Here is a 20,684-nt window from a genome sequence, read left to right as displayed (position 1 = left end):
TGGGGAAGCAACCGGATGAGGCAGAGTTCTGCGGGCTCAAGAGAGAAGGGGCCAATTCTGTCAAATTTTACAGAGCGGTTGAGAAGAATAAACTTTCTCAACGGAAAAACAGCTTTGGCAACTGAGATGATGATGAACAAACATCCAAGGAAACAAACGGGATACGCATTTCTCTGGCCAATGATGTTGCCCGAGACTGACGCTCCCCACGTCCAAGCGCCCATGTCAAGAGTGTTGACATGACGTGTGTGTCTCCATCTTTAAAAGGGATAAATGGCAGACCAGCCAGAAAACCAGTTAGGTTCACCTGAAATACAAACGGTCCTAACATTAACCAACCTGTGACTTATGACCCCAATACATAATGACAGGTACTAACCTGTGATACCGTTTTTCACCCAGAAGGTAGCAATACTGGGCGTAGAAGAACGAGCTTTTCTTGATACAGATTCCATCATAGTGATACCTGGAAAATACAGGTTGTCTGAAAGATGATGTCCAACCACTGCCATGCTTCAGAGAAGACACAGGACAGGTCAGCCCATGGAGACCTGGAGTTCTCTGGGTTCCATCAGTGGCCATTTATTAGGAAAAGCCAATCAGTCTACTTGGATGTTTCTGCTTTCCTGACTTACAACTTCCCTCTAATCTCAGAGAGGCCACAGGGAAGCCTCCTGCTGCTTCTGCCGCTGACCTTCTCAGAGTGACGTGGGACGATGCCAGTGCTCCCGCTGCTGAACTGGACTTGGGTTCTCGGTCCCCCAGTAGGAAGGCGGCTCCTCCTCTGCTGAGCCCGGGAACCGCAGTGGTTCATATAGACTCACAGCAGCAGAGCAAAATTTTTTCCAATTAACTCTTGCCCCGTGTTTAGCTTGGCAAACTCTTCCATGCCTTCAACTCCTTCCTGGGTGGCAGGCTCCTTCCCTAACTTGGCTTCCATCCCTCTTACCGATTGCCTAATCTCACTGATTTCTCCTGACTTTTCTTGATTGAAAATAAACAAGGGGGTGGGGGTATAGCTCAGTGATAGAGCGTGTGCTTGGTGTGCACGAGATCCTGGGTTCAATCCCCAGTGCCCCCCATGAAGGGGGAAAAATTAAGACATAAGCAACAAATAACAATTGAGTGGCAGTTAATTATTTAGTTAATTACACATTATACATTATATATATTAATTAGTTAATAATTGAGTAACTGGATGCACCTGCTAACACTGGACTTCCCCTTTACATGAAAAATATAGCCAGGTACCTAGTCTCCTGAATATAATTCAGTACACGAATTAGATGAATGCTTTAGAAATTTTACTTCAAAGAATAATTAAGACAGTTTTATTCTTCTATATGTGTAATTACTTAACTAGTTCAACAATTAGACACTGACATGTCTAGACGACTGAAGTGATGAAAGAGAAAAACACATTATGACTCTTGTGTTTTAACAAAATCTCTCAAGAAAACAGAAGCTAACATTGGGCTCTGGCATCACCTGATTCACAGCAGGCACTAGGAATTCCCTTTGTTGTATGGGAACTCTTTTGTAAGAGTTGATATTTATCATTTCTTTAGTTCTGTGTGGTTTTGGTCACCCATCTTGCTATTTTTCAAAATGTTTGTTTTTAACATTGAAAATAAATGGGAGGAGGTGGGTACAGACTTTTCTTGATTGAAAATAAACAATAAGGGGTTGGGGGTATAGTTCAGTGGTAGAGTGTGTGCTTGGCATGCACGAGGTCCTGGGTTCGATCCCCAGCGCCTCCATTAAAAAAAAATGAAAATAAAACAAAAATGATAAACCTACCTGGCACTTCCTCTCGTGCCCAGCCTTCGGGTACCAAGCTCAGGAAAAACCAAGTGCACAAGCTAGAAGAAGAAGCAGCCAGATTTAAAGCTGCAGTTTGAAAATTTACAAGTAGAACTTCCAACTTCCTCCCTTACAATGTTTCGACTGCGTTTCCTCTTTTCTGACAATTAAGAAAACGTATGTAAATGAAATTTGGAAAAATCAGACAAGTATAAAGAAGGAAACATACTCCTCGGGGGAATCCGCCACGTAAACCTCCACACAGTTCCTTCCCGTCTTTTTGCCAAAGCCTCGCGCTGTGTGGATTCTGTGGGTCTACACAGCAAACAGCTGGCCTCGCAGTTAGCACGTTTGCAGCTCTGATTTCCACTTTCTTCCCAACGCCGTGTACCGGAAACATTCCCCACCCCCCGTCATTAAAAATCCTCTGAAAACAGGGGACCCCTAATACTGGGTAGAAGCCCATCATGTGAGTGCCTCACCATTTTGCTGTTTTCCCTTTTCCAGTGGGATTGTCACCTCAGTTTTTTACTGTGCATTTGTTCCCCTAATTTTTTTTAAAACTGAAGTATAGCTCGTTTATGACATTGCATTAGTTTCGGGTGTACAGCAACGTGATTTAGTTATACATATACATACATATATACACGTTCTTTTTCAGTTTCTTTTCCATTATAGTTTATTCCAACTACATGAATATAGTTTCCTGCGTTGTACAGTAAGTCCTCGTTGTTTATCTATTTTATATATAGCAGTGTGTATCTGCCAATTCCAAACTCCTAATTTATCCCTCCTCCCACTCCTTTTCTCCTTGGTAACCATAGTTTGTTTTCTATGTTTAAAGGCTTTGTTGGCAAACGCTATTAAATACTGATTAACAGGGCTACTTCTGACTCCACTTCTCATCCGCCAGTGATCTTTCTGATGTACGTTTTGTTAGAGGGCACTGATAGGGACTACGTTTATGATCAGTTACATTAAAAAGAACGAAGTCTGTCACCTGCACCCCAATGTTCATAGCAGCACTATTTACAATAGCCAAGACATGGAAACAGCCTAAATGTCCATCAACAGATGACTGGATAAAGAAGCTGTGGTATATTTATACAATGGAATACTATTCAGCCATAAAAATGACAATGTAACACCATTTGCAGCAACATGGATGTCCCTGGAGAATGTCATTCTAAGTGAAGTAAGCCAGAAAGAGAAAGAAAAATACCATATGAGATTGCTCATATGTGGAATTAAAAAAAAAAGAACATAAATACAAAACAGAAACAGACTCATAGATATAGAATACAAATTTATGGTTGCCAAGGGGGCAAGGGGTGGGAAGGGACAGCCTGGGATTTCAAAATTTGTAGGCACTGAGAGGTGCATGAAGAATAGATAAACAAGATTATACTGTATAGCACAGGGAAATATATACAAGATCTTGTGGTAGCTCACAGCGAAAAAAATGTGACAATGAATATATGTATGTTCATGTATAACTGAAAAATTGTGCTCTACACTGGAATTTGACACAACATTGTAAAATGACTATAACTCAATAAAAAAGTTAAAAACATAAAAAAATAAAAAGCATAAAAAGTATATGAAATAAAAACAAAAAGCCCTAAAAAAAAAAAAAAAGAAGTCTGTTCCATTTTCCTAATTAGCAAAGGTCCATGACAAGGATGGCATCCAAGTGCATGTCTGTTGAGAGAGGAAATCCTGGACCATGGTAAAGTCACAAAAATATGGAGCAGGAAGGCAGGGTGCTCCCAGCAGCCATGCACTGATTTCTGTGATTTTTCTACAGTCCTCTCTGTAATCATTCCGCCTCCACGCCTGCCGCCTTCTCTCTTTTTCTCTTAGCTTCCAAGCAGCAGGATTTGACAGCGTCTTGAGACATTTCTGTCTTCTGGCTCCAGGACCTACCTCTTCCCACGGGAAGCCAGTCATGCTGGGGTGTGGAGGCACAAGGAAGGGATGGGGAGGGGGTGCGGGTGGGGGTGCCAATCTGGCACGATTAAACATCGAATGTGGGGTGTGTATAGCTCAGTGGTAGAGCGCATACTTAGCATGCACGAGGTCCTGGGTTCCATCTCCAGTACCTCCATTAAAAATAAATCAATAAAATTAAAATGAATAAACTTAATTACCTCCCCCCACCAAAAAAGAAGGAGGAGGAGGAGGAGAAGGGGGGGAGGGGAAGGAGGAAGAGGAGGGGGAGGGGGAAGAGAGCAGGAGGAGGGAGGGGAGGAGGGGGAGGGAAGGGGGAGGAGGAGGAGAAGAAACACATACATTTAAAAATAAAAACGCCATCAAGGTTGTGAGGCCAAATCAAGAAGTTCCTTCAGGGAGAACCAAAATCTACAATGAAAATCGATGTAGATGACGAAATAAATGACAGGAAATGAAAGAAAAAGTCAGCGAAGTCTAAGTGCAGAATGAGGAGCCAGGAGCTCCTACTCACAACAGCAGCTTCTGACATGTTCATCTCCTCTCAAGAAAGTCACTTAAAACCTTTCCTCTTTGTCTAGTTGTAAAATAACAGGCACCTAGAAGAATCATTACAAAGTATGCAGCAGGCTCAGGTCCAACGCCCTGGCAGATCATCTGGCGTTTTGGAGGGAGAAGCCGAGAGAAACTGCCCAGCTGCCTGGCGGCCCAGTAATCTGCACGTCTTATTTGACTGAGTCACTCCAACCCCAGACTGTCCTGTGATTTCACTTTATGATCGGAAACCGCACAGTTTAAATTTAAAAACCAACTGAGATGATTCTTTCCAAAAGATGTAATAAGGAAAACAAACATACACACTTACTTAGCATACACAGCGCATACAAATCACAGGGGGTGGGGGGTAGGTAGAGCGCAGGGGTAGAGCGTATGCTTAGCATGCCCCAGGCCCTGGGTTCAAGTCCCAGTGCCTTTATTATAAATAAATCAATAAAAACCTAATTACCCCCACCCCCAAAAAAAGACTTAACAAAATTAAAAAAAAATCAATTAGAAAAACACTAATGCCCTAATAGAAACTGATCTGCTGATAACACGTGTACACACATGACATATATGACCAAAACACATGTCAAGACTCATCTTCCCTAATTACATAACAAGTGCAAATTGAAACAGTCAAATATAGTTCTTACCCAACAAATTTCCTAGGTTAAGAATATTATGGATTTGGGTAAGAATGTCAAGAACTCTCGGGACAGGTAACAATAGTCTCTGAGAAAAAATTTACCAGATACAGATGGACACCTATGTTACTTCGAGAAAAATTATAAACGTCCTAAATTTCCAATGGGGAAAATGGTTAAATGAATCCTGGAACACCCAAAAAATATTTTACAGCCATTGTACAACATGCATTTAGAAAGATTTTAATGTGAAAGTATTTACGATATTCTAAGTAAAAACGGGCATTTATGTAATTATAAAAGTTAACGGCTCTCAGATGCTATGTGCCAGCACTGCTCAATTCTCTTCACACATGTTTTCTCATTAGTTCCCTCAAAACCTCTCACAGAGGAGGTACTATTATTAACATTATGAATATTCTCATTTCACAGATGACGTACTTGAGGCACAAAAAGGCTAAACAGCTTGCCCAGGGTCATAACCTAATCAGTCCGATTCCAGGCTTAGTGCTGTTAAAACGTCTACCGTATTGCACACTGTCCACCTGCTGCCCATCCATCTCTCCATCCACCCATCCATCCACGTAGTGTTTACACAAGAGGATGGGGCGAAGACAAAACAGAGACCTGTCACCAATGTGAACTGGGGCCACGTCCCCCAGGGGAGTCACACCCTCAGGCATACAGCTGAAATTTGGCTTTAAAACCCTAGAAAGCCCTCAACTCAAATCATCCACCATGAGGTAGAGGGAGGAGGACCTGTAAGGGGATTCCTTGTTGCAAGACCACCCCGTTACCTTTGAAGGGTGTGCAGGACGGGTGGTCCGGTCACGCCGGTCCCAGCGGAAGGGGACTCAGGGGTTCACTTGAAGGGTTTATCATGAGGCCCCTGCAGTGAGGTCTGGGGAGGGCACAGGACTCCAGGCTGACGAGGGGCGGCTGGTCGGTGTCCTTGGCAGACAGGCAGAGGAAAGTGGCCAGCACATCCAGTCCGTCCAGGCCACATACGGCAGGGTAGTTTCCGTGATAAAGAGCTGACACGGGGGAGAGCCTGGACTCTGCCCAGCAAGGCCCCTGGGATGGGCGGCCTGGCTCCGGAAAGAGTTATTTGCCAAAGCAAGCGGTGCATGCTAGAATCTTCCCAAGGCTGCCCTGAAGAAGCCACCAAAGGGACCGGGAGACAAGAATCTGCCTAGTTCCCCAAAGCGTGAAGCCGTGCAGCAGAAACTTTCCAGCCACGTTCGCCTCCCCCCTCCCACAGGGGCCCAACCAACGCCCAGCGATGGAGAGGGGAAAGGGGAGGGAGGAAGCCCCACATCTCATTCTCTGCTGGCAAGAAACCTCGCGGAGGACTGGGGAAAAGATTCCACTTTAAACCCAGCTCAGTTTGGATGGGGCTGGACGCTCTAGGCATCTGATAAACTGGGATGAAAACGGGGCTTTGTTCCACCCTGGGATTTCTAGAGAGATGCTCAGATGTTCAGTCAGAATCAAGGAAGAACCACGCAGTGAGCAGGCCCCAAGGGACATGGGGAACAGAGAGGCCACGGTGGTCACTCCCCCACCCCTGCTGGCCCCACTGTGTGCCTGTGTGCACGGGCTTGGAAACGAGCCGCATGTGTGGTTGCATCCCTGGACAGTGAGGCCGTAGCCGGCATTAATTTTCTTCTTTTACACCCTTTTCTCCAACTCCCACATTTTCTATAAAGGCAGTGCGTTACTTTTACAATCACAGAAACAACAGTAAATGTGACTTTTAAAAAGGAAGTGTTACGGAAACCCCCTAATCCAGGTAAGAGGTCACGTGCGCGGGGACTGAGCTGAGCCACCACGTGCCCGGGGCTGCCCGGGAGCGCGAGAAACACCCCGCATCTGCACAGGAACTCGGTGTGGAGTCTGGACTCCGCTCCACTCCCAGGGGACGGGGGAGGAAATGAGAATTGGGGATTTCGTTGTTTCTCTTGTAAACATGCTCTGGGGTCACATCCTTTTCCCCTTCCTCTCCCTCCTCCGTTTAGTCACACAGTGGGCAGCACAGGGTCCGTTCCCAACACCAGCGCCACCCAATGGGCTCATTCTTTGGGCAAATTCCCAATAAGAACTGAGAGTCAGGACCTCAGTGTCTCGGGGATGGATTCTAAGGGAAGTCTGAAGACGGAAAATGTGAAACAAGTGCCCATTGTCACACACTGGAGGCTCTTTTGATCTCTCTGGAATACCCCTTGATGGGACTGCCCTGAGGGGAAACCACTTGTAAGAAAATGAAAAAGAGGCTTTGAAAAAGAGCCTTTGATTTCTTAAAAGAAGGAAATAGGGATCACACAGAGCCCAGACATGCCAAGCCAAAGTCACCCCACTTCCATCTGATAAGGCGGCCAGATGAGGAAAACGCCACGGTGCCGGGGTAGCCAGGACCCAGCCAAGTCCTTGAGGAAGCGTCCCAGTACGCGGGGTGACGCAACAGCAGAGCATGGGCCGAATGATAAGGCAGCGGGGGAATTCCTGGCTGGTCAGAAACTTTCCCCAGAGACACCCAGCCAGCTCCAGCCTGTGCCGAACGCCTCGCACGTGTCCAGCCTGCCTTTGATTTACTGAGTGACGGATAGCAGACATGCTAATCAAACGTGCGAGGTCAGCAGGCTGAGAAGAGTCTAGACGGTGCTCCAGGTCCATACGCAGAAGCCTGACCACAGGGAACAGCCACCCTTGGTTCCAGCAGTCACCTGCATGGTGACAACAATCCGATAACCAGGACATCAGTATTTGGTATTTGCGTGGAGCAGGTCACAGTTTGCAAAGCAGGTTTGGGAGGGCTGGCTTCACTATAATGTGTGTGAAAAAACACTTGAGGGTTTTTTTTAAACCATCACTTTTTATTTAAAAAATTTTTTTGTCTATTTTTTAAATTTTTAAATGATTTTTGTTGGGTAGGGTGGGGTAATTATGTGTATTTATTTATTTATTGAACCCAGGACTTTGTGCACACTAAACACATACTCTACCACTGAGTTATACCTTACCCCCACAACGTAAGGGTTATTTTTGTTGACTGCAAGCTTCAGATGAAATCAGCAGAGTGACATGGAAGGAGGAAAGCAACCCCCAAAATTACAAAATAAAAATAAGAGCCCCGTCCTCTGAGCACTCCTGAGACAGCGGGTCGTACTCCCTGGGGAACCAGTTACCCTCTGAGAGAAACACCCATCAATTGAGATCATAAAGAAACAAGTGGGCGGGAAAGTAAAAATTGGGGAGCCAGGAGTACTCAGTGGAGAAGGGGAGACAGGGAGGTGTAAATGATTGTTTCAAATATTTCAGCATCTGCCATATTGGAAGATTCTTCTACATATTTTATGATCATCAGAAGTGCAGCATTTTCACCAATGACTGTGTTTCAGGGACGAGGATTTTGGCTGGGGGAACGAGTCTAAAAAATGTCAGTGTTTTGGAAACCTCACTGGAAGTACAGAATGGCTGCCGGCAGGGCAGCGAGGAGCAATCACTTTGGGGAACTATCTGGCCTATCCCCAGACATCACGGTCACACCCGCCGTCAGCCAGCAAGTTCTCCAGGACAGACCCGTCCAGGAGAACATCTCCGACGTGCACAATAGGAGGGACACGCACAGACGTTCACAACTGCAAAATCTGGAAACACCCCAAATGCTCACCAGTGGGAGAGTGCATGAGTAAACCGTGAAGCAGTTCACGGCAGTCGAATGAATGTAAATAAATCTCAATGTAATAGCAAGTGGAATAAATCCCCGAAGTAGTACTCAGTGGAGAAGGGGAGACAGGGAGGTGTAAATGATTGTTTCAAATATTTCAGCAGCTGCCATATTGGAAGATTCTTCCAATATGGAAAAAATCCCCGAAGATGGCAAATAACATGATACTCCTTTTCAAAAAGTTAAGCCACAAAAATTAATAATACGCTTTTTAAAAGAAATACACGAATATGAAAAAAGTCAGAGAAAGCCAAATACGTTATGATCTCACTTGTGGAATCTAAAAACAAGAACAACAAAACCAAACAAAAACAAAAACGCCAAACTCAGCGACGCAGGGAACAGATTCGTGGTTGCCAGAGGCAGGGGGTGGCGGCAGGTGAGGGTAGGCAAGATGGGTGAGGGTGGTCAAAAGTTAAAAAAAAAAAAAGACATAAATGCACTAACGCTCTTTTCAAAAAGGCAAGATCACGATGAGGCGTTGATGACTCCCACAGTGAGGAGGGCAGGGAGACGGAATGGGGCACTGGTGACATGGCTCCCACACGGCGGCGGATTCACAGATGTTTGTCACATTGACAAAAAGAACAGATAACCAGAGGGAATCAGGGAATGATGAGAGCGTGTCAGGAACCAATTTGCTTCTATCCACTGAGGACCACTGAGAACGAGGGAGCAGGAAGGAAAAGAAGAAGGAAAGAAGGTGTGGGAAGTTGAATTAGCATCTCTGCAGCCTGGTGAGCAGGCTCCTTGTCCCTGGACCATTTCAGCCCAAGCCAGTTGGCAGCCCCAAGGGGTCCGATCTTGCAGGCTGTGAGCTGCACCAGGCCTGCGAGGAGTCAGGTGGAGTTTGAGATTTACAAATGTTAGCCACTATATATAAAAATAGATTTTAAAAAAAAGTTTCTTCTGTTATAGCACAGGGAATGATGTTCAATATCTTGTAATAAACTTTAATGAAAAAATTATGAAAATGAATATATGTATGTATATGCATGACTGGGACATGGTGCTGTACACCAGAAATTGACACATTGTAACTGACTGTACTTCAATTAAAAAAAAAAATTCTCCCTTTAACTTGTTTTGAGTAGATGCCTGTCTATTCCTAAAAACCCGACTGAAAAGAAATATGATGCAATATATGGTTGAAAGTTATTATTGTTAATTTAATAACAATTAGGTCCCTTGATTCTATTAATTCTTTCATCAACAAATCTTATTGGCTCTGGCTTCCAAATTCACCCAGAATTGGACCCCTCCTCCCAACAGCCCCTGCTAAATCCGTCTAATCCTTGCACACTTGGGCTCCTCCCACCTCCCTGAGTTGACCCCCTGGTTGTCTCTCCCTGGTCTCCCCACTCCAGCCATTGCAGCCTCCTTGTTGCTTGGGTGCTCACCTGCCTCAGGGCCTTTGCACTGGCTCTGCCTACACTGCTCATTGCTCACATATTCACATACTCACTGCCTCACCTGTTCGAAGTCTAGACTCAAATGTTACTTCTCAGGAAGGCCTTCCCTCCAATTGCAAGTCTTTCCCAAATACACACACACACCCACACACACACCCACACCCACACATATGCACACACCTCCTTTCCTCTTCCTGCTCTATACCTCTAATATACTACATACGTTATCTTATATCTGTCTCCCTTAACTATAATATAGTAAGTGGATATAATAAGTGTAGTAAAGGGAGGAACTTTTCTCTGTTCCGTTCATTGCTGTACCCTCAGCATCTGAAACAGTGCTGGCACACAGCAGCTGCTCCATAAATCTCTGTTGAATGTGGAGGGTCTCAGGCCATCCTTGTGCTAATGCGTGCTGTATATCATATGGAGCTCTCACCCTCCAGAGGAAACCTCTGAGAGCCCAGGAGTTCTGCAGGTACCACCAGATTGTGGGGAGGACCAGCTGACACTGCAAAGTTGCTCTCAGAGCTTGCGCGGTGCTGAGCTGCGGCATTTCTACACAAGGAATAATGGCCCAACCTGGCTGAGCATCTGGAGTACCTGGGGCTGCCAAGGATGCATTCTCTTAGACAGAAGCAACCCCACTCCATACCCATCCTGGCCCCTCACTATGACGTGTGGACGAAGGATGGAACGGCTTTCCAATGGAGACGAAAATGGATGCTAGCCATCTGGTTGGTTCCCAGAGGGAAGCCAATTATACCCAGTGAACCCACTAGGCCCCAGTAAATCCCAGCATTTCCTCATCATTTCACTTGCATATTTTTTTTGACTCAGAGAACACTGCATTTTGAGATTCACAGGCCTACCTTCCCGAACATGGCGGGGTTGACTTGGTTCTGAGCATCCTGCCCGTAGGTCTCCACGTACATCTCGTACATGAGGCAGCGAGGCACACTGCACCCTTCGCAGACGCAGAAATTGTCCACCAACCTGCGGGCGAGGAAGACCAGGAAGAGGAGACTGGCATCGGGTTTTCTACAGCCTGGATAAGGATCAGCGGCCGGACACAAGTGTGGGAGCCAACGAAACGAATTATATTTGATTTACCAAATGCGAAAGCCCACCCCTCAGCATCCAAAATGCACCCTTTTGTGCGCAGCCCACAGTTAAGTGCACCGACTGTGGGCCTTCACAGGATCACCGTGGTGGGTCTGCGGTGGTTGTTTTAAATATTTTTGGTGTGTGGGCATATTGAAAAGAAGCCCAAATTACTGAACTCAGTGGACACTATTTCACATAACTTTATAAAGGTTGCAGCCAAGATCTCTGTACCTGTGAAGCAGAGAATGATTTACCTGCTGAGACACAAAACATTACCTCCCCCACACTCATAGGGCCAATCCCCGCGCAGGTGGCTGCTGGGGCCAGCGCGGCTCCCAGTGTCTGAGCACCTGTGACCCGGGACAGGTGTGCACAGCGCCTCCCACCCCCTGAAGTGGTCGTCTGCATGTGTTTTAAACCCGAGTGATTTAGGGTGGGCCCCTACATTTTGATTCTTTTTTTTTATATAGTTTATTTTATTTTTTATTTTAACTTTTTAGACTTTCTTTGGTGGTGGGTAATTTGATTGACTGATTGATTGATTGATTTTACAGAGCCCAGTAGCGTTCAGATGTGACCCGCAGCACCAGGCCTCTGCTCAAGGCGGGAGCTTCAACTGCCCCAAATGCTCCTGGGCCCTAGGGCAGGTGGGGTCCCCTGGCCACAGGGGGTCTACTGTGGCCCACAGTCGGGCCCGGAGGGCACAGCCGGGTGCCTGTTCCAGCAACACGTATGGGAGTGAGTGGGGCAAGGAGTGAGGGTGGCCGGTGTCTGAAGTGGCATCCCATCACAGCCTTCCCTTAACTTGCTGGGGACAGACTGGCAGGTTTCTCCTCATCCTTTAAAAAAGCAAGCCAGCCTAATTTTTAAACACAGCATTTTTTTAGCAGGGAATTTAGCAACAACACATCTCCCTTCTTACTGAGGACATAGAGTGTATTTTCTGGGATGAGGCATGCCGAGGCCTAAAGTTCCTTTCCTTGAGAGTTGAGGGCCACACTGTTAACCCCGTCTGCTTCCCAGAAGGAGGAAAAGCCAACATACGGGGGGCGGGGGAAGTCTTGGGCCCTGTATTGGTTTCCTCAGGTAACAAATGACCATAGGCCAGGTGGCTTAAAACAACAGGAATGTATTCTGTCACAGTTCCGGAGGCTGAAAGTCCAAAATCAAGGTGTCTGTTGGGTTGATCCCTTCCAGAGGTCCTGAGGGAGCATCTCTTCCATGATTTCCTCCTTGCTTCTGGCGACTGTCAGAAACCCTGGGCTCCTGGACGCATCACTCAAGTCTGCCTCTGCCTTCACCTGCCGTCTCCTCTCCCAGGGGACTCGCCTCTTCTTACAAAGATGCCCATGATTTGATTTAGGGCCCACCCCAATCCTGGGGGATCTCCTCTTAACTGGTTACATCTGTGAAGACCCTATTTCCAAACAAGGTCACATTCTGAGATTCCAGATGGACATGTGTTTTGGGGGGTCGGGCACCGTTCAACCCAGTCTGGGTCCAAGGAGGGGATTTTCTGAAGGTCTCCCACAGCATCAGGGTGGGAACCTGGCACTCTGGATACATCACAATGCCTTAATTATAGCAGCTGTGGGGCCAATTACGTGGCTCAAGGTTGAATACGGGGTGATGTCACTGGTGGCATGGGGGAATGGCAAATTCGCACACCTAGGTGACATTTATATTTCTTTTGGTAAGATGCCACTTGCTGATATATGCAAAACCTATACCTGAAGAATCAGAAAAATGCTGGTTCACTTGGGGAGCTGCAGGGTAGTGTGACTGACATCAAGTTCAAACTCACTTTGGTTTATTCAGAGCTAGGACTGATAGAGTCACGGAACCACCGCCTTAAAAAATAAACATATAAAGTAATCAATCACTCCTGAAAAAGAACTCTCGTTTAAACTTTTGCAAGTTGTTCTTCCTTGTCACTGAAATTCATTTGCTCCGAGTCTCTTTTGTCCTATTTCAGAATGACATTGCAGAGTCTGATTGCCGTCTGGGTGGACGGTTAAGGCCAAAAACACTATTAATAATGTACCAATAAAGGTCCACGGCCCGAGTCTTTTCTCTGCACACACAGGGGAGGGGCTGCCTCCTGGTTCTGAGCCCTGTACTGCTACTTGGTGACTCTACTGCGGTTCCAAGGGATTCACCCTAGTTCTGACCACGTCCCTTTGGTCTTTCCCCTAAAGTTTGCAGCCAGATCTCAGGGACGGCCTGTGGGAGGGGCCAGCACACATCTACTGGAAGAGTGGCAGGTGGAGGGGCTCTCGTTTGTCCGTCCTGTACACTCCGGGTACCGCCACCTTTGGCTACTGTGCATCATGCCGCTCTGCACATGGGGGTAGCGGTACCTGCTCAAGTCCCTGCTCTCAGTTCTTTGGGGTGCATGCCCAGAAGGGGGAACCTCTGGATCATACAGCAATGTTCTGTTTTCAATCTGTTGAGGAATCGCCATACTATTTTCCAAGGTGGCTGCACCAGTTTACATTCCCAGCAACAGTGCACGTGGGTTCTAACTGCTTCACATCCTCACCAATATTTATTATTTTCCACCTCGCTTGTTTGATAATGGCCACCCCAGTGAGTGACAAGTGGTCTGGGCTGCATTTTTAATGCCAGTGTCAAAACCCCCTTGCAACTCAGATAGGCTGGGACCTGGGACCCTTTACTTCAGTGCTGGCACCTGGACAAATGTCTCTTTGACCAACAGAACACAGAGAAACTATAAGGGACTAAAAATAACGGCACGGATGCACAGTTGGGGCAAATTGTGAACCATAAGATACAAAAAGGCCAAAACCCAGCTGCCACTTCTGAGGTGCCCAGAGTAAAATCAGGGAACTGGTCATGACCCCTGCACACAGCACCATCAAGAGAGTGGGTGGCCCACCTAAGCCACATCCCCACCCATGGATCTGCCCTCACCCTCACCCCATTTCAGGAATCAGCTCACCCCCTCCGGGAGCGAGCAAGGGCACCTGTCACTTGTTTTCACTCCCCTCGATAAACCCATGCCTGAATTTCTCATCTGGCCTGTTAATCAATTTCTGTTATTGAACTTTGGGTAGGTAGCACAAGGATCTGTTGAGCACTGCACCTCCTAGACTGGATGCCTACAGAGTGAGTCCTCCAGGGGAAACTCTGCCCTAGTTCTGTCATTGCCCCTCCCCTCCCCAAACCTGAAGAGCATGACACTCCCCCACTACCTGGGTCAGAGGACTGCATGGATAGGAACTTGACGCACAGGACTTGAACACCATCCTAAGAGACCTAGGGCACCTGCATCCTGTCAGTTCACAAATGACCCGAGGAGAATGTCCAGGTGGTTTTTTGAATCGCTAATCATTCTTCCAAGTCTCTGGACTTCTTCATGCCCTAGAAGCTCTAACTTACTAAACAGTTGCCCAGAAGCTGACAGCGGCATCGTGCGCCCTTGCACTGATACCTGAGAGGTCCGGGTGAGTGTGAAGGAATGAGGGCCCTGCTGTGTAACACGCCACGCGATGTGTGCCCTTCAATGTTTATCCTTTTGATTTTTTTCCCTCTTACTTTCTCTTGGAGGAAAGCCGTGACCACGTAGGACTTTTTGGGTTATAATCACAAACACACCTTTCATTTTTCTAATTCACTCATACAACTTTGTCAGAGAGTCTTTCCTGAGAAATATTCCTTAAAACTTAAAAAAAAAAAAAGGTAATCAGGTATCTACTAGTTATTCATCTTACAAAACAAAGGTTTTAGGACTGGTTTCAATTATCTTCCTATTTACGAAGAGCTACAAGCCCATGAGTTCATCAGTCCCAAGGGCTAAGAGTATTTTTCTTTCCCGTTGTTTCTTCCTCTATTTAAATGGCCAGAAGCGAATTTCACAAACAATGTGGAATGCATTGTTGGAGCTAAAAACGGCTCTGCTTTAAGTGGGGGAAACATCTATTCTGGATGGAGCACAGAGAAAACATTTCCTCCCCTGGCGGACTCCGCGCGTGCTTCCACACATAGTCGTAAGCGCCCGTCCCAACAAGCCCCCCGGTGCGGGGCAGGCTGGATTGCTTCCCACGGGAAGTGGGGCCCACAGGCGACCCCCAGGTGGGAAACCCACCCTGCCCCATCGCGTGTGAGAGGGTGTGTGTCCAGTCCCATCCCAACCAGCACGAAAAGGCGCCAGTCCTGCGGGAGAACAGCTGTCCCTCAGGCCTTTTCTCAGGGCCCCAGGGCGCAGGCGGTCGCCCCCCGGCACTTGGCCCCAGGTCCCGGGGGGCGCAGCGGAGGGAGCGACGCGTCCCCTCCCTGGCCCCCCTCTCCCACCCATGGGCCCCAGCCCGACCCCGGGCCGCTCACCACTGAATGATGCCGCTGTGCAGGCTCCGGCCGCCCGCGCTCCCCGACGGGGAGGCCGGCACAACCTCGGCCATGGCTCAGACCGGTCCGCAGCACCGAGGCAGCGAGCTAGCGGGCGGCGGCGACGCACTGTCCGGGCGGCGGCGACGCACTGTCCGGCCGCCGCCGCTCCTCGGTGTTTACTTTAGAGCGGGGCGCGCGGAGCAGGGGGGCGCGGGGAGCAAGAGGAGCGCGGGACGAGGGAACTGCGGGGGACGCGGGGCACGCGGGGCACGCGGGGCACGCGGTGGGCGCCGGGAGCCCGGGGACGGGGCGGGGCCTGGGGGCGCGCGGGAAGCGCGCGGGGGCAGAGGAGGGCGGGGACTCGCGGGAAGCCCGCGGGAAGTGGGGGCACAGGGAGCTAGGGCCGGGGGCCTGCGGGGCTCTGGGGGCGCAGGACGGCGCTCAGGCCAAGCCCTGCCCCTGCTTTGAGGGTTTGGGGGCGGTGTCGCCCCTTCTGAGATCAAAAGATCCCAGGACAGAAGCACACGTGGGGGTCCTCCCACCTTCCAATCAATCAATCAATCAATCAAACAAGGAAGCATCCGGCAAAACCCAATATCCGCACATATTTCAAGTCAGGTCACCGTGTTTGATCAGCCATGGTCCTCAACCCTGGCTGCACTTTGGAATTACTTGGGCAGATTTCAAAAATGTCGCCGCCCAAACGCCACCCCCAGAGGTTCTGAGGTCCAAGAAGGCCCAATGAAGCAAGCCAGATAGGAAAGAATGACTCCACTTATATGTGGTACCCAGGACTGTCAAACTCAGAGAGACAGAAAGAATGGGGGTTCGGGGAGAGGAAAGAATGGGCAGTCCCAGAGGAGACATCGCAGGACATTCATTGCCAAGCCTCAGCCCTGAGGTTTGAGCAGGTCACTGAAGCCAACCTCAGATAGCATCTGGCTTTCCTCTGGGGAACTGTGCCTGGGATTAGCCTAGTCCTGAAGCTTGGGGAGTTTTGGGGTTTTTTTTGTTTGTTTGTTTTGTTTTGTTTTGTTTTTTTTTGGTGGTGAGGAGGATGTAGGAATGGGGTCGGCAGGTAAGTGGGAAGGACTTGCCTTTAACAAGTGATGGGGGCCACTGTTAGCTCTACCTTCTCATCCGAATTTCCTTGTTTAGGATTGGCTGCTTTAAATAGACATCCAGGAGGGGAGAGTTGACCCCACATCAGCCCCTCTCAGGCCGGGAACTGAGGGGAACTGGGTCTGGAGAGACTCCCTCATGACCTGACAAGGATGAGAGGCCAGCTCTGTGAGTGAGAAACAGGTTGGCAGCAGCGGGCCTCAGACAGCGCCAGGAGACTCCTGACGGGGAAGGTGGAAAGGCAACGTTGATGGAGGACCGGCAGGAGAGAGGAAGCTACAAAGGCAAGTGATACAGCAGGTCCTCCAAGGCAGTTCTCTCGAGGTCAGCCCTTCTCCTCTGGCTGTTTCTAGAAGAAGTGGCAGGTCCCTCAGTGCCTTGGGCGGGAGCCCTGCGAGGTCCCTTCATGGGCTTTGCTTTGGACTAAGTATTCATATCCTGGGTCCCCAGTATTGGGCATCCTTCTCTGACCTGTGGAAGCTGAGAGCATGGCTCCTTCCATCCTCAAGCTGGTCCTGCAGCAGCTGCCTGCCACCCAAGAAACTCCCCAAGATGCCCAGCTATTTCCACAGAGATTGGAAATAACCAAGAGAAGAGCTGACTGTTATTTAAGGCCAAGTTGAGGTCCTATTACATCACTGCTGATTGCATAATATTTGCATATTTCCTGAGCCCCATTCAGCACCCAGCACTGGGACAGACCCTGAAAATACAATGAGATATCGTAACCCTCTGGTGAATCCGTGGTCTCCCTGCTGTTTACTGCATCAAATGTAAGATGCTATGAAATGCAAATATCACCTCACCTTGCTCCAGAGCTGTTGAGGTCTGGCAGTTAGAGGACCAGAGACATGAGGCCAGGGGTCAAATTCACACCCTCCCCGCGAAGGACCAGTTAATTTCATCCACAGCAGGTGACAGCTGGTGTCCCTAGTCTGACCAGCCCTCTTACAAAAGCAGACTCTGAGTAAGTTCATGCTAACACAGTAGCACTCAGATTCATTCACAGCAGCACTCAGATTTATTCACAGCTATGCCTTCCTAATGTGCTACGTGTGCAAAGGACATTTACCTCTGCCCATGACTCTCTCACTAGCACTGTGATTGGGGCTTTCATTTGGGTTGGGAATGTAGCCACATAGATTGCTGAGTAGAATTAGGTATAAAATCTATTTTCTTGTCAAAGAATGTTTTATTGCAACTGACAGAAAAAAAATTTTCACTCTGTGGTGTTCACTGATGGGAGAGCCAGACTCGTGCACGCGCGCTGTTGAACCCGAAAGCCCCAGCCTCCAACTCGGCACCTTCCCTTCAATGTCCTGTATCGTTAGAAGGGAAAAGAAATCCTGAAGTTTGTCTCAAAAGAATTCCAATTCCTTATGTTACATTTTGTGCGCACAAAGCTTTTTCTCCCTCTGCCAGAGAATGTGTCTTTTTTAGCTGAACAGTGACTTCGTTTGCCTACTCCAGGCTAACTGGTTTCCAGATTATCCAGTCAGTCTCATTTCACCTTCTGCAAGGGCACCCACTGTGCCTTATCCTCGCACAAAACCATCTCTGATCCGGGGTGCTTAATTTCACTCAATTCTCCCAATTATTCACTTTCTATGGCTGTACCAGGTGTCCCCAGGCACCAGATGTATTTTTAAATAAAGCTAATGAGTATAATGCATTCAGCTGGGGATGCAGAATGTAGTTAGTGTCTGCACGGACAGCATGATCAAGAACAGACAACTGTGTGTCCCATTTTTGCCTGGGAGAGACTCTTTAAGATCACTGGGCTCTAAACTAACAAGCCATGGAGACTTTCAGACGGTCCTGGAGCATAACAGTCTCACTGGAGAGACTCCAAATCATGATCCTATGTTACAATTTTCCTTGGTCCAGATCTGCCTTCTGAGTGTCTGGGTCACGCTCTAGTTGAAATTGGTGGGAATGGCATATTCGCAGGCATGTGGGTGAGGGGGAAATCCAACTTCACATCAAGCACATCTCTGCCATTTCTTGATCTGAAATCCATGATCTGAAGCATTGTGGGGAGATCTCCTTTCTGTACAGACTGTTTTCCACTGACTCCCAGTTTTCCTTTCTCCTCTTTCGAAGAGGTCACGTGAAAGGCGTGCCACATGCGGTGTAACCAACAGAATTACCGGCAGGGAACTCAGAAAATGCATGGAATGAGAAGCAGCCTTCGTTCATCACTGAATACTTATAATTTGTAATTTGCAGAGTAACACATTTGAACTCTTTGGTTACATTAAAAAGTGGGATTTTTTTCTGGAAGTCTGCTAGAAAACCAAGCAAAAACAAAATGAAAAGTGGCTTTCTTGTTTGCAAAGGAATGGTGGGAATTAAGTAAGTCATCTTTTTAGAGCTGTCATATAACCTCAAAAGGCATTTGTCCAAATCACGTCTGTGTGCAAAATCATAAATTATCCCCGAATTCATTTAATAATATTCCAAGAGAATGGGTAAAGGCACACTAAGCAATTACTTTGGGCTTCAGTAAATACTATTTTATAGGTTTTCACGAGCGTGGAGAAATTATTTTTTAAAAGCAGTTTTCAAATGGCAGCGTTAGCTGACTCTGGCGTGACAAAGCATCTTTTCTCACAGTTCATATTATTCTTTGGTGAAAACATACTCCAACAGCTGCTTGCTCCCTGCTGTTCGGCATGGAATTATCTCTTGATCTCCTCACCATAAAAGGAATTTCACTAAAGCATCCCCAAACAAAGTAGATGTTTGACACATCTTTCTGAAGGCAGCTGAAGGCAGCTGAAGGACAGTCGACGCCTTTCCATTTGCTGCACGACCCCCTTCTGCTAATTAACAATTGGAATTCCCCAGCAGAGAGAGGCGAGAAGATGCTTTACAGAGAACATCTGCTGTGTGCTTTGCTGCTGAACAAAAGCAAACCCATCCCAACAGATGCCTAAAGATGGTTAAAGTCTGTTTTATGAAAAAAAAAGCATGTCTTCACCTGGACTAAAAACCGCTAACATTGGGGGGAGGGTATAGCTCAGTGGTAGAGCGCGTGCTTAGCATGCACAAGGTCCTAGGTTCAATCCTCAGTACCTCCATTTAAAAAAAAAAAAAAAAGACGCTAACATTAAGACCCCAAAGAGGCCGCCCAAGATGCAGTTTGTCAAGATTATCATTCGCAAATATAATTTTCATGTGCCATCGCTGTTCCAGACACCTAGAAGCTCATCCAGTGCTGCTCACTCTACACCTACGTGCAGCTGAGTGGTCCAGGGAGCTCCACCCCCCGCCTGCCTCTGATAGTTCCCCGGCCAGACCGCTTAGCTTAGCAGGACTTCTTAGAACCTTACCCAGGAGGCGGAGGAGCTGAGAGAAGCCGGGGCAAGAGGCCACGGACCCAGGTGGGGAGAGCTGGAGAGGGCAGACGCCTGATAACCTTCTGGTCCCCAGGTGGCTCTGATGTCCGTCCCGAAGTTCAGTTCCCCTGGATCCCACAGTGTTCTCCAACAAACTACCTTTTCACTTGAGCTAATTTGAGCAGAACTTCCATGTAACAAATGGATGCTTTTCTAATCCTTGTCAAGTATCTTCTCCGGGAGGATGCTGGGAGGAGAAGTGGGAGGAGGTTCCCACACCAACATGGAGGCAACCGTTCTGAAGTGTACTTGGTGCATCGCGGCTGAGCGGATGGAGGGCTAGATCTGAGCCATCACTCAGCAAATATTTATGAAGCATCTACATGAGACATATGCATGGTCAGGGTGGTGAGACCTCAGTAAGGACACATTGTGATGGTCTGAGCCCTGTGCCCTGCCTACCTGCTTATTATTGTCCACATTTTTGTCATTCCCTGGATCTTCGGTTTACCCCAAATAACGACAGTCCATGACCACACACCCGAGTTCTTTTCTTCTCCACAGATAGAAGCCTGTAGTTTCAAATATTCATGCAGAAATTATTTAGATTTGAAGAACGGCTTCTCTAGCCTCATCTCACCTCCCTGGAGCAGCAGAACTTGCAGTTCCTCGAGGAGCTGCAGAT

At 47.8% G+C, this 20,684-nt stretch overlaps 1 protein-coding gene and 2 non-coding genes across 10 annotated transcripts in view; 2 read left to right on the top strand and 1 right to left on the bottom strand.

Annotated features, from left to right (window-relative positions):
* Positions 1-15,841, bottom strand: part of RFX8 (regulatory factor X8) — a 54,895-nt gene extending 39,054 nt beyond the window's left edge. For 6 of the 8 annotated variants that reach the window (XR_012503091.1, XR_006726408.2, XM_045519656.2 and 3 more), the window contains exons 1-4: positions 15,534-15,841; positions 10,952-11,075; positions 1,801-1,862; positions 380-466 (exon numbers count right to left, since the gene is read on the bottom strand). Coding sequence is in view for 6 of the 8 variants with exons in the window: in XM_045519656.2 (XP_045375612.2) it covers positions 380-466; positions 1,801-1,862; positions 10,952-11,075; positions 15,534-15,607 (347 nt within the window). In the remaining 2 variants the exon portion in view is untranslated. The remainder of the gene's footprint in view (positions 1-379; positions 467-1,800; positions 1,863-10,951; positions 11,076-15,533) is intronic. The other 2 variants (XM_074354793.1, XM_010959079.3) reach the window with 1 other exon arrangement.
* On the top strand, positions 1,010-1,081 carry TRNAT-GGU (transfer RNA threonine (anticodon GGU)). Its single transcript has one exon. It is a non-coding gene; the product is annotated as a tRNA-Thr (tRNA).
* On the top strand, positions 1,689-1,760 carry TRNAA-GGC (transfer RNA alanine (anticodon GGC)). The gene has a single exon. It is a non-coding gene; the product is annotated as a tRNA-Ala (tRNA).
* Positions 15,842-20,684: the final 4,843 nt, after the last annotated feature.

Source organism: Camelus bactrianus, chromosome 28 (assembly GCF_048773025.1).
Source record: "Camelus bactrianus isolate YW-2024 breed Bactrian camel chromosome 28, ASM4877302v1, whole genome shotgun sequence".
Lineage (NCBI taxonomy): Eukaryota > Metazoa > Chordata > Mammalia > Artiodactyla > Camelidae > Camelus > Camelus bactrianus.
Note: the sequence above shows the minus strand (reverse complement) of the source record. Positions and strands in the feature narration are given on the sequence as shown.